Raw genomic sequence first — 18,221 nt, forward strand, 5'->3', positions numbered from 1 at the left:
AGAATGGGTACCGCCTACCTGTTTAAGTTGTGTTTCCGAGTTGACGTGTACATCACAGATTTCACAGTGAAACGTTTTGTTCTGCAGGCCTGTATTCCCCTTATTCACTGGTCCTTTGCCTTTCACACCTACCCTAGGGAAGGCTTTGATAGTTCCACTTCCGTTCCGAGCTTCTAGCATCGTTTTGTGCTTAGTACCTGCCAGGAATATTTAGAAAAAAAGAAAGAAAAAAGAGGGGAAAAAGCTTAGCTAGTAATCTCCTCCAAGAAACGATACAATAACACAACATGATGTGATGCCGAGTTTGAATGTAGTTCTTCCAGGGATTATGCTTGAAATATGCTTATGACATAGGAAACTGTAACAATGCGCTCTGATCACCTTATATAACATTGCTTAATCACTATCTTTTTATAATGTCCTGTTTTACAAATAAGCACCATTAGTACAGGAACTAAACTCAGAAGTCCTGAGATGAAATTAAATGGGTGTGACTTCTTTTCATTTCCTCTTGATGCTAATAAGACATAAATGATAGCTGATGAGGAGAGTGATTTAGTTGCTACAGGTGTAGTTGGAGGTGAGGTGTAACAAGTGTAATCAGTTTAAACATGGTGTGTTTACAGAAGTGGCACTAATTAAATGCCCACTTTCTAAATAGAATACAAACAAGCTTTCCTGGCTATGGGGTTTAGGATCAAAGAGGGAGAGTAATTGTATAGAGATCTTAATGACTCTGGAAAAAAAAGCCCTATTAGAATAGCAAAGTTCACACTGATTGGCTATGAAATTTCAAATATAAACAAATGAGTAAAAAATGCGGGGATTCACCAGCTAAGCAGATTCACTGTAAAGAAACCCTTCTTTTTATTAAACCAGTCACATCTTTTGGCTGTCCCACATAACTAATGTAATTCTACTTATCAAGATTTGCTTTTTTTTTAAACACTAAAATTCAGGATGGCAGTTTGCTCTCAAAAACTTTGCTCACAATTTCCTTCTCCTTGGAGTTGATAAGTATTCTTTACTTTTCTCATTTAGCCATATGTTTTTGCTATGAAATTTTCTCTTGTAATCATGGATATCCTTTCTGCCATTCTGGTTTTCTAAATCCTGATTTAGGGGTTTCACCTTCTAATTGTATTTATTAGATTGTTATCAGTTCTGGAAGCATAGAAAAAAAGAAATTCTTAACTTCTGGTTCTTGGGCCAGCCTCTCAGAATCATTCCACATCAATGAAGAAAAGATGCTGAGGGCTCTCCAGCTCCGTGTCAATCACCCATGTCTTCAATAAGAGTCAATGCACATATGGAACAGGTTTAGAGCCATACGTTTCTCTCTTGTAAAATGATGATACCTTTACTGAGTCCAATATTTAAAAATGCATATTTTTACCACTTAGGTTCCCCACTTTGAATCTCATTTTCTTATGCACAGCAATGAAAATGTTCATATCTCAACATATTAAGGAGAGAGAAAAAAGTAAATGTTTTGTGAGAAGACGGGAGAGGCTGAAATACGGAGTCAGAGAACCATGCGGTAGTGGAGGTGGTAGCAGCGAGGCTGCCCCGGGGTTCACTTTCACCCATGTCCACTGAAATATAGTGACCTAATGCTTTCTGCTTTGTATGAAAATACCATAAATGAGAGTAGGGCAAGTAATGTTCTGGCGAGCAACACATACCTACATACATAATGAATGAATGAGTATATATATGCATATATATATATATATATATATATATATATATATATATATATACATACAGACACATACACACATTGTTTTGTCCTACCTTCATTTATACCATCTTCCTACAAATTCGAAGCTTTTGTGCCACTATGTGAGTAGAGGGTTATCCAACCTTCTCTATCCAAACGTGATTTTATCAAAATATTTTTTCCCATGCAACCTCTATAATCAAACTGAGAAGCTTTTCTGGAACCGCTGTGGCTTAGGAATGTCTAAGTAGCAGTCAGTAGGAGACAAACTCTCATCCTGACTTTCTTGAAAGCCCCTTGACTCACTCTGGTTAATATCTTATGTGATTTGAGCTGGCATTTGATCGTGGCAACCAGAATGGATCAGAAAACTTTCTACCTATTCACTGATATGGAAGTACTTCATCTTGCTTGGGAGGACAAAAAAAAGTCAGGTGTGGGTGGCTTGCCTCAGGATTGAGTGTCAGGTGGGTTAGGAGGAGGAGAAGAAATTCAAAAAAGTTGCTCTCAATAGCAACAGTAAGTAAAAATCCAGGAAACAGACATTCTCCATATTATCTCTGGAAAGCTAAGACCCACCTATGTCCTGTCCCTAGGGGAAGGAAAGAAACAGAAGATATGTGAGCATTGGAGAAATACCCAACATCTCAGAAAAATTACTGTGTCATTAGCATTATTATTTCAGTGTATTCTCTCCCCAGAAGCTAGTAAAGATAGGAAAGTTAAATATACACACTCATGCATGCCTTACACGCACGTGCACACACACACACACACACACACACACACCAAACACATGTGGTTAAAATTGTGCTGAGATTGGGTGAAAAACTTCAGCTAATAGCTTTGACTCTGGGGTTACTATTCATCATCACGCAGAGTGGAACGTTTGTGCAATGTAACCTCCTGCATCTAGTAGCAGCTTGTCAGTCATAATTAAATAGCTATTAGACCATTTCATAAGATGTTAAAGCTTGAACAGCCTGTAAAGGTAGCTGTTTTTCCTTCAAGTACAGCTACAATTAAGGAAAGATGTAATACTCTTAATTTTCAAGCATTTATATTTTTGAGAGATCAAATGTGTATGAATAATCTAAAAATAGTGACTATTAGGAGAACTGATACTTATTTTATTTTTTAAACATTGCACATATTGTGATAAATTATTTACCTGCTCATAGCCACCCATGAGTTTAGGTGCTATTATCATGCCCGTTTTAGAGATAACAAACTGAGACTCAGAAAGGTTAAGTTACTTGCCCAGATCACAAAGCAAACACTACTTGAAGTTACTGGCAGGTAGAAAGTGGATTTCTAACTAAGTCCTTAGAGCTAGCTGAATTCCAGTTACACAGGAATCTCTCATAGTACCTTTAATTTTTCTATTTTGTTAATGCAGTCTTTTCTAAACTCGGATTTTAATTTGAGTCTTTCAAATCCCCCTTCCCATTGTTTTCCTGTAAAGCTCCTTTCTGCTCAGCAGAGTAAATATCTCGCAAGGCTCATGCCTTCCCCTGTGATTGCACGGTAGGGCCATTGCAAAGCTGCTTCTGTACTTTAAATGGACTATTTTCTTCCCATCACTTTTAAAAGGCCAACACTGATAATGACCTTCATTTGAAGCTTCCATGATTCCTGAAATGTGAAACCGTTCTCCAACCAGTTTAAAGGCAGCAAGTCATCATGCTCCTAGAAATATTGATTTTCTTTTTTTTAAATGTGTTTGCTTTTGATTGCCTTGGGTCAAGATATTGTATCTGCAAAAATCAAAATAATATGTGGTGCAGAGTGAATAGAGGTTAGCCTTCCCTTTAATTCCTCATCATCTTTACAACTTCCTTTTTTAGATGGCTCTTAAGTTAGGTACTGGCATAAAGGAAAGGTAGGTGAACAAGAAAATTGGCAAATGACTTTTAAAAATTAAATCAATCATTCTTTAGGTCATCAGGAAAATTGAGGAAATTTATTTAAAATGGAAAAAACCCCAGTATTCCATCAAGGAGAAGCATATCAAAATATTAATGGTGGTCATCAGGTACCAGTCTTTTAGTTTCTATTTGTATATGTGCATTTTAAAAAGTTTGGATAACTTAGTTAAAGTAATTTTGCATGGAACTTTCCTTGGAATTATATATACTTTTAAAAATGCACATGATTTTTAATGACAGCACAGGCTTACAATACATTATATATTTAACCACTTATCTAATATTAGACATTTGGATTATTTTCTTTTTTTTCCCTATATAATTATTTTGTAATGAACATCCTACTTGTTAATCTTTAAAAATCTATCCTAAGGTTATTTCCTTAGGATAGATTTTCATAAGGAGTATTATAGGTACAAAATATGGCTATTTTTAAGCCTTAATTCAAGCTGTCAAATTAACTGTCTAAACAGTACAAAAGAAGTTTCAGAGGGATTCATTTTATAGGGAAATGTATCCTGGTAGAGTCTGCAAAATTCACCTTTCTATAAAATAAATTTCAATACCTTAAAGTTCAATTTTCCAGAATGCTCATGAGATGAGATATAATAGTGTTAGACTAGACCCTTAGCAAACCCACCTGACTGCCAGTGATAGTTTAGTTACCTTCTCATTGACAAGTTCAGATGATTCCAGCTTATAGATACGTGGGCAGGAAAGTGGTCAGGCTCCATACAAACAGCAGAATGCAAAGGTGTTTTTTAATGTGTTTATTTATAACATTCAGTAAAATGGCATTATAGTCCAACTCTGTGTGTCCTAAGGAAAGTTGTTTTGAATTTCTACACCTGAAGGGTATAATTGGCACCAAGAGCCTCCATGTTCTCTCTTTCTTTTTTAATACTCTAAATGTCAAATTAACCTTTTATTACCCTGACCTCATATATACTATGTATTTTCCATGTCAATCTTAATTTTATTTTGTCTTTGAAATGAAATCTTTCGTTTATTTTATCAGCATATCAACAAACAGTAAGCACCCAGAATGGCATCCATGGTATCAGGTGACCAAGGAATGCCCCAAATGAGTAAAAAATTGTGTTATTTCTGTTAGTTCCCTGGTTGAAAGTAATTTGTTGATTCATCAGTAATGCATCACAGGTCCAAATTGCAGAGGTGAAAGTAGAGACAAGGGAAACAGAGGAGAGAACTTTGTTTTTAGCATCAGAAAGGTCCTCTGAGGAAGAGCTATTAAGTGGGAATAGAAGGGGAGGCAAGCCACATAGCACCAGTGGGGATGGACTCGGTGTCCAAAGACAGCTCAGGAAAGAGCTGTGCAGACCATGGGAATCAGTAAGCGGAGCACTGGCTGGGTTTGATGGGGAGATAAACATGTGGAATTGATATGGCAGTAACCATTGACATACCAGCACATGAGAATTTTCAGGCATCCAGAAAGCCTCTTTTATCTATAACAATGGACTACAAGGAATATGGAGGATTTCCCGTGCTGCTTTAGACATGCATTTAACAATCCTTATTTGCACCCATCTCTGCTACTTAGAAACAAGACCCTTAAAAGCATGGAAAAATGCTCCATTGCTTTCATACCCATTAACCAAGAGAACACGGCAAAAAGCTTTTCACATAATAAACACTCAATAAATGGACAAATTAGACACTCCCATAGTATAACAGATATGATGTTGTCTTAGTTATTTATAAAAGCAGTGTTTTTGCTTACTTTTTGTGTAACTAGTTCAGTTTTCACTTTTTTAAATGAAAGTAACACTTTGTTAGACAATTCAAAGAGCACAGAAAAGTATAAGGTGAAAAGCAAAAGCCCTCCCACTTTTCACCTTCAAGCCTCATGCCCTCAGTAGGGAAACAGTTTCATGTGTAAACTTCCTGAAATGTTCTAAATATCAATGACATTATATTAGGCTCAAGTAGAAAAAATAATGTAGGTTGAACATTCTACTTGGTTTGCGCATGAAACCACTCTTAACAAGCACAGCATGGAAAAGCACACAGCAAGAAAACATATGTCAACACAACTCTGAAATCATTTATTCTGGTTGTTCATCCATGAGATGTCACCAAACACGAAATAACTAAACCCTGAATGCTCACAGCTACATAAAATTTTTCTATTAGGTAATATATCCCAAATCACCCATATTGCAAAGCCCAAAGTACATTATTTAAGAATTGTAAGAATGCAGGTGACTCTTCCTGTGGCAGTGTGGGTTTGCAGAGGTGGCTCACGGGGGTGAGGCATTTAGGGTGAGGTGACGCTGACTTTGGAGCCAGATTGGCTGGGTTTGCATCACAGCCCCCAAATTTAAGGGCTCTATGGCTTTGGGCAAGTCAAGTAGCAGGAATCTCATCAGCACAGAAAGAAAGCTTCACTGAAAACTCATTGCAGAGTGGCGGGGCAAGCTGGATTCCATGACAGCAACAGCAGGGTTTGTGGCAAGAATCATGGCTTGCAGGCCACCCCGGGTGGTCTTGCCTTCCTGCAGCTTGTAGACCCTCAGGCTTAAGAGCAGTTTCAAGCACACAGCCTTGAGAGAGTAAGATGTTCTTGAGACCATCTGTACCAAATCCATGACTGAACCCAGTGAAGACCTCTATATAAACGTTTAAGGTTCTGGAAGCAAACACAGAGACCTACACTTTTAGCCACCAGCTGCTGGAGAGAGCCTCATAGATAAAGTGCTTCCAAGTCAGCCTGTTGTAGCTGAACAGCTATTGTAGACCCTTATGATCTGACTTCATAATGGAGACAGCCACATTCACTGTGGTGCAGCTGACAGCATCTTGGTGCTCCAGCCAGGTGTCAGGCCTGAGCCTCTGAGGTGACAGAGCCGAGTTCAGGACACTGGATGACCAGAGACCTCCTGGCCCCAAGTAATATCAATCAGTGAGAGAGAGAGCTCACCCAGAGATTTCCGTCTCAATGCTAAGACCCAGTTCCACCCAATGACCAGCAAGCTCCAGTGCTGGACACGACCAGAACACAACGCCAACCATTAGCAGAGAGGCTGTCAAAGATCATAATAAGTTCACAGACAACCCAAAACACATTACTGGATGTGGTCCTGGCCGCCAGGAAGACAAGATTAAGCTTCACCCTCCAGAAAATAGGTACCAGTGCCCTCTACCAGGAGCCCTACACAACCCACTGAACCAACTTTACCCACTGGGGGAAGATCCCCAAAACAACGGGAATTAAAACCTGCAGCATGCAAAAAGGAGACCCCAAAGACAGCAAGTGAGGCAAAATGAGAAGACAGAGAAATATGCAGCAGATGAAGGAGCAAGGTAAAAACCCGCCAGACCAAACAAATGAAGAGGAAATAGGCAGTCTACCTGAAAAAGAATTCAGAGTAATAATAGTAAAGATGATCCAAAATCTTGGAAATAGAATGGAAAAACTACAAGAAACATTTAACAAGGACCTAGAAGAGCTAAAGAGCAAACAAACAATGATGAACAACACAATAAATGAAATTTAAAATTCACCAGAAGGAATCAAGAGCAGAATAACTGAGATAGAAGAATGGAAAAGTAACCTGGAAGATGAAATAGTGGAAATAACTACTGCAGAGCAGAAAAAAGAAAAAAAAAAGAAAAGAAAAGAATTGAGGACAATCTCAGAGACCTCTGGGACAATGTTAAACACACCAATATTCGAATTATAGGGGTCCCAGAAGAAGAAGAGAAAAAGAAAGGGACTGAGAAAATATTTCAAGAGATTATAGTTGAAAACTTCACTAATATGGGAAAAGAAAGAGTCAGTCAAGTCCAGGAAGTGCAGAGAGTCCCATACAGGATAAATCCAAGGGGAAACACACCAAGATACATATTAATCCAACTATCAACAATTAAATACAAAGAAAAAATATTAAAAGCAGCAAGGGAAGAGCAACAAATAACACACAAGGGAATTCCCATAAGGTGAACAGCTGATCTTTCAGCAGAAACTCTGCATGCCAGAAGGGATTGGCAGGACATATTTAAAGTGATGAAAGGGAAAAACCTACAACCAAGATTACTATATCCAGCAAGGATCTCATGCAGATTTGATGGAGAATTAAAAACCTTTACAGACAAGCAAAAGTTAAGAGAATTCAGCACCACCAAACCAGCTATACAACAAATGCTAAAGGAACTTCTCTAAACAGGAAACACAAGAAAAGGAAAAGACCTACAATAACAAACCCAAAACAATTAAGAAAATGGTAATAGGAACATACATATCAATAATTACCTTAAATGTAAATGGATTAAATGCTCCAACCAAAAGACATAGACTGCCTGAATGGATACAAAAACAAGACCCATATATATGCTATTTACAAGAGACCCACCTCAGACCTAAGGACACATACAGACTGAAAGTAAGGGGATGGAAAAATATATTCCATGCAAATGAAAATCAAAAGAAAGATGGAGTAGCAATATCAGACAAAATAGACTTTAAATAAAGACTATTACAAGAAACAAAGAAGGACACTACATAAATATCAAGGGATCAATCCAAGAAGGAGATATAACAATTGAAATATTTATGCAGCCAACATAGGAGCACCTTAATACACAAGGCAAATGCTAACAGCCATAAAAGTGGAAATCAACAGTAACACAATCATAGTAGGGGACTTTAACACCTCACTTTCACCAATGGACAGATCAACCAAAATGAAAATAAATAAGTCAACACAAGCTTTAAATGATACATTAAACAAGATGGACTTAATTGATATTTATAGGACATTCCATCCAAAAACAACAGAATACACTTTCTTCTCAAGTGCTCATGGAATATTCTTCAGGATAGATCGTATCTTGGGTCACAAATCAAGCCTTGGTAAATTTAAGAAAATTGAAATCATATCAAGTATCTTTCCAACAAAAATGCTATGAGACTACATGTCAATTACTGGAAAAAAAATGCAAAAATTACAGACAAATGGAGGCAAACAATACACTCTAAATAACCAATAGATCACTGAAGAAATCAAAGAAGAAATTAAAAAATACTTAGAAACAAATGACAATGAAAATACGATGACACAAAACCTATGTGATGCAGCAAAAGCAGTTCTATGAGGGAAGTATATAGGAATAAAACTCTACCTCAAGAAAGAAGAATAATATCAAATAAATAAACTATCCTTACACTTAAAGCAATTAGAGAAAGAAGAACAAAAAACCCCAAAGTTAGCAGAAGGAAAGGAATCATAAATATCAGATCAGAAATAAATGAAAAAGAAATGAAGAAAACAATAGCAAAGATCAATAAAACTAAAACCTGGTTCTTTGAGAAGATAAACAAAATTGATAAACCATTATCCAGACTCATCAAAAAAAAAAGGGAAAGACTCAAATAAATAGAATTATTAATGAAAAAAGAAGAACTAACAATTGACAATGCAGAAATACAAAGGATCATAAGACATTACTACAAGCAACTATATGCTGATAAAATGGACAACCTGGAAGAAATGGACAAATTTTTAGAAAAGTACCACCTTCTGAGACTGAACCAGGAAGAAATGGAAAATATGAACAGACCAATCACAAGCACTGAAATTGAAACTGTGATTAAAATCTTCCAACAAACAAAAGCCCAGGACCAGATGGCTTCACAGGCGAATTTTATCAAACATTTAGAAAAGAGCTAACACCTATCCTTCTCAAACTCTTCCAAAATATAGTAGAGGGAGGAACTCTCCCAAACTCATCCTACGAGGACACCATCACCCTGACACCAAAACCAAACAAAGATATTACAAAGTAAGAAAACTACAGGCCAATATCACTGATGAATATAGATGCAAAAATCCTCAACAAAATGCTAGCAAACAGAATCCAACAGCACATTGAAAGGATCATACACCATGATCAAGTGGGGTTTATCCCAGGAATGCAAGGATTTTTCAATATATCCAAATCAATCAATATGATATACCATATTAACAAACTGAAGGATAAAAAACATATGATAATCTCAATAGATGCAGAAAAAGCTTTTGACAAAATTCAACACCCATTTATGATAAGAACTCTCCAGAAAGTATGCATAGCGGAACTTACCTCAACATAATAAAGGCCATATATGACAAACCCAGAGCCAATATCATTCCACTAAGATCAGGAACAAGACAAGGTTTCCCACTCTCACTGCTATTATTCAACATAGTTTTGGAAGTTTTAGCTATGGCAATCAGAGAAGAAAAAGAAATAAAAGTAGTCAAAATCAGAAAAGAAGAAGTAAAACTGTCACTGTTTGCAGATGAAATCATACTATATACATAGAGAATACTAAAGATGCCACCAGAAAAGTACTAGAGCTAATCAATGATTTTGGTAAAATAGCAGGATACACAATTAATGCACAGAAATCTCTTGTATTCCTGTACACTAATGATGAAAAATCTGAAAGAGAAATTAAGGAAACACTCCCATTTACCACTGCAACAAAAAGAATAAAATACCTAGGAATAAACCTTTGTAAGGAGACAAAAGACCTGTATGCACAAAACTATAAGACACTGATGAAAGAAATTAAAGAGGATACAAACAGATGGATAGATATACCATGTTTTTGGATTGGAAGAATCAACATTGTGAAAATGACTATACTACCTAAAGCAATCTACAGATTCAATGCAATCCCTATCAAACTACCAAATTTCACAATTTGTATGGAAACACAAAAGATCCCGAATAGCCAGTGCAATCTTGAGAAAGAGAAAAAGAGATGGAAGAATTAGGCTCCCTGACTTCTCACTATACTACAAAGCTACAGTAATAAAGACAGTACGGTACTGGCACAAAAATAGAAATATAAAGGAATGGAACAGGATAGAAAGCCCAGAGATAAACCCACACACCTCTGGTCACCTTATCTTTGACAAAGGAGGCAAGAATATACAATGGAGAAAAGACACCCTGTTCAATAATTGGTGCTGGAAAAACTGGACAGCTACATATAAAAGAATGAGATTAGAACACTCCCTAATACTGCATACAAAAATAAACTCAAAATGGATTAAAGACCTAAATGTAAGGCCAGACACTATAAAACTCTTAGAGGAAAACAAAGGCAGAACACTCTATGACATAAATCACAGCAAGATCCTTTTTGACCCACCTCCTAGAGAAATGGAAATAAAAACAAAAATAAACAAATGGGACCTAATAAAACTTAAAAGCTTTTGCACAGCAAAGGAAACCATAAACAAAATGAAAACACAACCCTCAAAATGGGAGAAAATAGTAACAAATAAAGCAACTGACAAAGGGTTAATCTGCAAAATATACAAGCAGCTCATGCAGCTCAATAACATAAAAACAAACAACCCAATCCAAAAATGGGTAGAAGACCTAAGTAGACATTTCTTCAAAGAAGATATACAGATTGCCAAGAAACACATGAAAGGATGATCAACATCACAAATTATTAGAGAAATGCAAACCTCACACCGTTCAGAATGGCCATCATCAAAAAATCTACAAACAATAAATGCTGGAGAGGGTGTGGAGAAAAGGAAACCCTCTTGCACTGTTGATGGGAATGTAAATGGATACAGCCACTATGGAGAACAGTATGGAGGTTCCTTAAAAAACTAAAAATAGAACTACCATATGACCCAGCAATCCCACTACTGGGCATATACCCTGAGAAAACCATAATTCAAAAAGAGTCATGTACCACAATGTTCATTGCAGCTCTATTTACAATAGCCAGGACATGGAAGCAACCTAAGTGTCCATCAACAGATGAATGGATAAAGAAGATGTGGCACATATATACAATGGAATATTAGCCATAAAAAGAAACGAAATTGAGTTATCTGTACTGAAGGGATGGACCTAGAGTCTGTCATACAGAGTGAAGTAAATCAGAAAGAGAAAAACAAATACCGTATGCTAACACATATATATGGCATCTAAAAAATAAAAGAAAAGAAATGGTTCTGAAGAACCTAGGGGCAGGACTGGAATAAAGACACAGATGTAGAGAATGGACTTGAGGACACGGGGAGGGGGAAGGGTTTGCTGGGATGAAGTGAGAGAGTGGCATGGACATATATACATTACCGAATGTCAAATAGATAGCTAGTGGGAAGCAGCCACATAGCACAGGGATATCAGCTCGGTGCTTTGTGACTGCCTAGAGGGGTGGGATAGGGAGGGTGGGAGGGAGACGCAAGAGCGAGGGGATATGGGGATATATGTATACACATAGTTGATTCACTGTGTTATACAGCAGCAACTAACACAACAATGTAAAGCAATTAAACTCCAATAAAGATGTTAAAAAAATAAAAGAATTGTAAGAATCTAAAAAAGAGTAGATATATGTGTATCTGATTCACTTGGCTGTACACCTGAAACTAACACAACATTGTAAATCAACTATATTGCAATAAAACTTTTTTTTTAAAAAGGAAAAAGAGGGCTTCCCTGGTGGCGCAGTGGTTAAGAGTCTGCTTGCTAATGCAGGGGACACGGGTTCGTGCCCGGGTCTGGGAGGATCCCACTTGCCGCAGAGCAGCTGGGCCCGTGAGTCATGGCCGCTGAGACTGTGCGTCTGGAACCTGTGCTCCGCAACGGGAGAGGAAAAATAATTGTAGCTCCAGTCCACTGTCTGATAGAAACTTCTTTGCTGATGGAAATGTTCTTGATTTGTACCTATCAATATGGCGGCCTTTAGTCAGAGACACTCTTGAGCACTTGATAAGAGGTTACTGCAGCTGAAACTTAACAGGTAATTAATTTAAATTTAAATAGCTGCCTCAGGCTAGTCGTTATCATATTAGACAGTACAGCTCTCCTGCTCAAGTATGCCCTGCATGAACATGTGTAACATGGAGGCCTATGGGGCTGAATTGTTTTTTAAACATTTGTAGAAAGTTTAAAGAAGGCACAACAGCAGACTTGTGATAGAAGAGTCTGTATCTGTATTTCCCATCCAGTTGAAGTCTTACCATTACCCTAGAAGATGCTGAAGAGGAGTGGCAGATAATCTTTGGGCCTTAATAATAATAAGGCCATAAACATGAACCACCATGGCTGACTGGTTTAAATTAGTTTTTTACTTGAAACATGAAAGGACAGATCTCTGGATGAAACAAGTCTTTACACATTCTCGTCCTGAACACAGAGGCAAAAACTAGACCAGGGCTTCCTAAAAGGCAACTCCTGGGCTTTGCTCAAATTTATATTCTCAGTGAGCAACACATGGTAGACAATCAGTGAAGGTTAGAGAAGTATTAGATATTTATTAAGATCAACAAATACAACAAACTCTCTGGAAAGAGATTTATAAGCTCAGGCTCTGAAATGGTATAAGTCAGAATTTGCCTCTATCAGCTAATGAGTTTCAATTTACTTGTGCCTCAATGTCTGTAGCTATAGAAAAAAAAAAATATCTCCTCTACTGAAGTATTGTATTAGATGCAATTTTTATCTTAAGCATTATTTCTGGCATGCCCACATGCTCAAGAAATTTTAGTCAATCTTCTCTTCTCCTTCTTAACATTGATTTTGTGTTTAGGCAAAAATTTAGAAATTCCATTCTTTGATAACGTGTCATTTCTATATATTAAAATTTAGTGAGCTTAAAAATAAGCTCTGTGTAGGGATAGAAGAGCTGCAATGAGCTTAGTGAAAATGATCAAATGTTACCACTTTAAGTCATTACCAGAAAATTCTGCCCAAATTAGTAATGAGGGCTAATGATAAAACATTCCAAAGTTTTTTTCAATTATATAGAGAAAATCATCAAAAATAGCTAAGCAAAGCGTTACCTAGTAGGATGTTTGGGGGGGAATTTCTTTAAAGAAAAAGACAAACATATCTTTTATAATATGTGTCTATAACACACAAATAAAAGGAGACTTCCAGATCTCTCGAAAAGAGTATGTCCTCTCAGGGTGTTTCAAGCACTCTTAGACTGTTTTGTGAATCACGTGAAATAAGTCAGATGGAGAGAGACAAATATCATATGATATCACTCACATGTGGAATCTAATTTTTAAAAAATGATACAAATGTAGTTATTTACAAAACAGAAAGACTCATAGATTTTGAAAACAAACTTATGGTTACCAAAGGGAAAATGGCATGGGAAAGGAAATTAGGAGATTGGGATTGACATATACACATCACTATATATAAAATAGATAACCAATAAGGACCTACTGTATCGCACAGGAAACTCTACTCAATATAATATAATAACCGATATGGGAAAAGAATATGAAGAAGAATGGATATATGTATATGTATAACTGATTCACTTTTGCTGTACACCTGAAACTAACACAACATTGTAAATCAACTATACTTCAGTAAAATTTTTTTTTAAATGCATTTTCCAAGATTAAGAGAAAAACATGTTTTGAAGGTGGCTGGCTTCCCATGAAGAGACCATACGTGCATAACTCTCCGCTTGGTGCTATAGCCCTGATTTCATGTCTATGATGTATTTCTAAAAGGATAAAGAAGACAAACACTTAGAACTACAATTTAAATGCAAAGGACACATCTCCCCATGCTGCAGCCTGGTTGCTTTCCCAAAAAACACAGTCCAATCTTAACAGTATTTTCCTAATATCTGGCTCTAAGCAGTAATTGGAGAAGTCTTTTAAAGTTAAATTGACAGGGTGGGGGTGAGTGGAGGATGCAGTGGGTGGGGTGGTGATTGTGGTCTGCCCTGTGCATAACTAGGAAGGGGGTCCTTAAAGAGAATGAGAGAACAATGATTAAATAGACTATCCAAAGGGGGTCTGCTTTCTACCAGTGCCATGATCTGGTAACTCTAAATAATTTCAGTGATAAGGACTCTTCCCTAAAGAAGATTTCATTGGTTGTATTCTAAACAATGGAGGTGGTTACTGTTGAGATTTAGTATATACTAAATTAGCACATCATCTGCTCCATGGAAATTAGTTTGTAGAACTCTCCATTATACGGTCATCCCCAGAAACACACAAATTCGGTTACAAGCTTTAGTTTCACTAATCATTTCATAGCAGTTCGAAATCCTTTGAGCTCACAAAGGCTGCAATTCATGCCCTTGTGTTACTACCTACGTTTCATGAAAACAGCAGATTATAAAGAACAATGATAGTGCTGAGATTGTAAAGATAAAGACACAGAATTTGAGTTAGTTTAGTTCTGTCATTCTATGTGATCACTTGAAAGTGTTAAGGGTAAAAGAGTGGAAGATGGGCAGGGGACCAGCTTTGGTGGGTAGGATCCGGTTCGCCCACATTGATAGCTGGCTGTGCTGGCCACCTTCCCTGCCTTATTTCCTTTCCCAACTCCACTAACCTGGTCCCTTCATCTCCCTAAAAACTATTTGCCCTGACATCCTTGTCTCAGAGTCTGCTTCTCATGGAACCCAAACTAGAACCCACCACAATAATCCTAGGATGAGACTTACAAGGACCACTCCTGCTCCTGACAGGAGAGGGACATATGCAGAGTTTTGCCCTCTACAATAACCCCGCAGGTTACCGACATCACACCCCGAGGGGAAGATCTCTGAAGCAGGAAGGGAAATACAGGTACCAGGAACCCCAAGCAGCACCTTGGAGGGAAGGGGAGTGGCCGCAGTCCCCCGACTGGGCTGAAGGCTTGGAGGGGACACCCTTAGAAAGGGATTCAAGTAAGGGTGACAACCAAAATCATGTCTTAAAATCCCAGGTTAGATGGTTAAACTAGTTCTCAGCTCTGCCTGCAAAACACTTGCCAGGTTTTTGTTTTGGTGTTTTTCTTTTCCCAAACACTATAGCTTCCCAGGCCCTGGATATATAATAAATCAGAATCCCAGAATGTAGGATATATATATATATATATATATATATGTGTGTGTGTGTGTGTGTGTGTGTGTGTGTGTGTGTGTACATATATATATTTGTATTTAAATAAATATAAATGCATTTATATATAAACATATGGATATATTTTACATTAATATAAAATATATATATATACATAAATCTCCAATGGCAATTCTTACACACGAACCAGAGATGACCATAGAACTGTAATATGGAAAATGTTGACCTGATGTGATGTGAACAAATAAGTCACCCCTTCTTTGCCTCCTAATCAGATGTTTCTGATCAGAATTCAGAAAGGACATCCAAGTTCTTTGTAGACTAACTCCAACCTCAAAGGCTATGGTTTGTTCATCTGTCAAAATAGACCCTCCCTCAAAATGAATGTGTTTCTCTGTCACTATGGGGGGACGATCAAGAATTCTGGAAAAGTAAATGGATTTCCAATGATGCCCACCCTCTCCCAGTGATCTCACATTCAGGAAGAACGTATTCGCAGGAGTAAACAGAGGGCAAATCTGAATGGTACAGATTCTGACTTGGGGCCAGATGCTATTCTGTGTCTCCCAGCCCCTGACCTCATGAACTCTCCCTGACTACAACTCACGTTGCCTGCAGGAGGAGGATGTGTGCGGAAGGAATTGTCCTTCTTCTGCAATTATCCCCTTAGAGTCTTGAAGTCTAAGTCTTGAATATTACGCATGCAGCACAATGATTGGTCGATGATGCCATCAACACACAGCTGCACTATTAACTCAGGGTATGATTCACAAATGATTCTTTTTCTATTGTAATTGCTGACAGAGTCCTCGCAATGAACCCAGTCTTTTAGAGGAAAACTGATCTTGGGACAAAGGGCTGGCTAAAATCTCAGGCAGGACATAAATAAATAAATAAACAAATAAAACAATAAAATCTTTATCTATTTAAATCAATATAGATATACTCTATATATGTATCTAGTTAGATAGGTTTACATATATATATATAAAACATCTTTAAATATAGATATAGATATAAACATAGATGTATAGAAAGAACAGGTAGATGGAATAAAAATATATCAGGAGAGAATTCCATCCGGCTTACCAGTACTTTCTGTTATGCTATATGAAAGTTTAGTGTTGGTTAGAGAGACCTGGGTTTGAATAATGGCTCTGTCACCTAACTGGTCATGTGTCTTCTCTGAGCCTCAGTCAAAACAAAGGAATAGTATCTTTACGTTGTGAGAAAAAATAAACAAAATATTATATGTAGACATCATGGCTGCCTCTAAGAAGTATTTTCTTAAGTTCAATTTTCCAGCTCATATAGATTTTGCCCAAACAACATTATTTGCCATAAAAACCATGATCGGGAGGTTTTTAACCAAAAGTGAATGGAGTTATGCAGCCAACTGTTGCATCTATATTATTGGTGCAACTTCAGAAAATTTCAGTTACAAGCAAATGTGTGGAAGTAACATAGAAATCTAGATATCATATAAATGCAAAGCTGACACTTCAGAATTATATTTCACTGTCTCTCTTAATGTTTATAAATCACAAACACACGTCCATACACACAAACACATATACAGTATGGCAAGGGAGCCCTGGAAACCCTTCCTTGCCCCCCTGTAAATGACACTTTGCTTGTCGTTTTTACTTTTTAACGGTTAACGAATTCCATGTAATAATTGTCAGTTTTCTGCCTCGCCCTCTGTCCCCTGCTGCAAAAGATCTAATCTATTCAGAGGAAGATAATTGCAGAGCTGTTGAGACAGAAAATAAATCGCTGCATCTCACCACTGTTGTGCGCCTCCAGCTGTGAGGTGGAGTTGACAGCAACCTTGCATAGAGAACAGTAAAGCAGCCGTTTTGCCTTTTCTTCCTCAGTCTCCGTGGAAGGACAGGAGCTATTGCCGGTGGCTGTCGTGGGGCTTTTCTCCACTTTAGAAGTGATCTCAGTTGTCATAACGCTGCTTTTGCGAATTTCCACAGTTGTCGTCGTTGATATTGCTGGTGTCCCTGTGGTACTGTCTGCAGTCAAAGTAGCACAGAAGAAAAGGCAAAAACAGTAGTATTACCTTTCCCTATTCGAAAGTGTATCACTAATATTACATTCTGCTAATAATGATAAGAACAGCTAGCAATTGCTGCTTGTCAACTATGTGTTAATCATCTCCTGAGGAAATGTACCTAGATGACCACTTATAGTTTTGTCTATTGATATAACACATTCGGACAATTCTAGAAAATATATACAAATAGGCTTTAATGTTTTTCCATGGGGTAAATAAACATATTCACAAATTTCTCTTGTTAACATATGGCCTTAGTAGAATAATCTTTACAGTGCATTGTGCTTTGTATATTTTTACAAGGATGGCTTTAAAAAAAAATGGAGGAGAAATGTTTTTAAGATATTTTAATTTTTCTTTACTACTTGTCTTTCTATTTTCCTTCTACATCTCTTTCTTTAATTAAAAAATAGGTAAAATAGGTACTGATTCTCCTGTGTATGCTTGTGCAAAATATAGAAAAAAAAAAGAACCTTGATATTATATCACTTTGTCCAGATCAAAGGTTTAGAAAATCATTGCCTTATTTACAAAGAGTTGTATATTGGACAGGTACAAAAATCATCCATATACAAATAAGATGAATTCTAATCTAGCATATTTATTAAATGTATGCTCTGCACCAGGCTGTTCTCAGGGAG

At 37.2% G+C, this 18,221-nt stretch overlaps 1 protein-coding gene across 2 annotated transcripts in view; it reads right to left on the reverse strand.

The window, feature by feature from the left end:
- ZNF385D (zinc finger protein 385D) overlaps positions 1 to 18,221 on the reverse strand; it is a 942,431-nt gene that overhangs the window by 12,599 nt on the left and 911,611 nt on the right. For both annotated transcript variants that reach the window (XM_067033854.1, XM_059064167.2), the window contains 2 exons: positions 17,306 to 17,539; positions 19 to 197 (listed from right to left, as the gene is read on the reverse strand). In XM_067033854.1, coding sequence (XP_066889955.1) covers positions 19 to 197; positions 17,306 to 17,539 — 413 coding nt within the window. The remainder of the gene's footprint in view (positions 1 to 18; positions 198 to 17,305; positions 17,540 to 18,221) is intronic.

This window comes from Kogia breviceps, chromosome 5 (genome assembly GCF_026419965.1).
Source record: "Kogia breviceps isolate mKogBre1 chromosome 5, mKogBre1 haplotype 1, whole genome shotgun sequence".
In the NCBI taxonomy this organism is placed as follows: Eukaryota; Metazoa; Chordata; class Mammalia; order Artiodactyla; family Physeteridae; genus Kogia; species Kogia breviceps.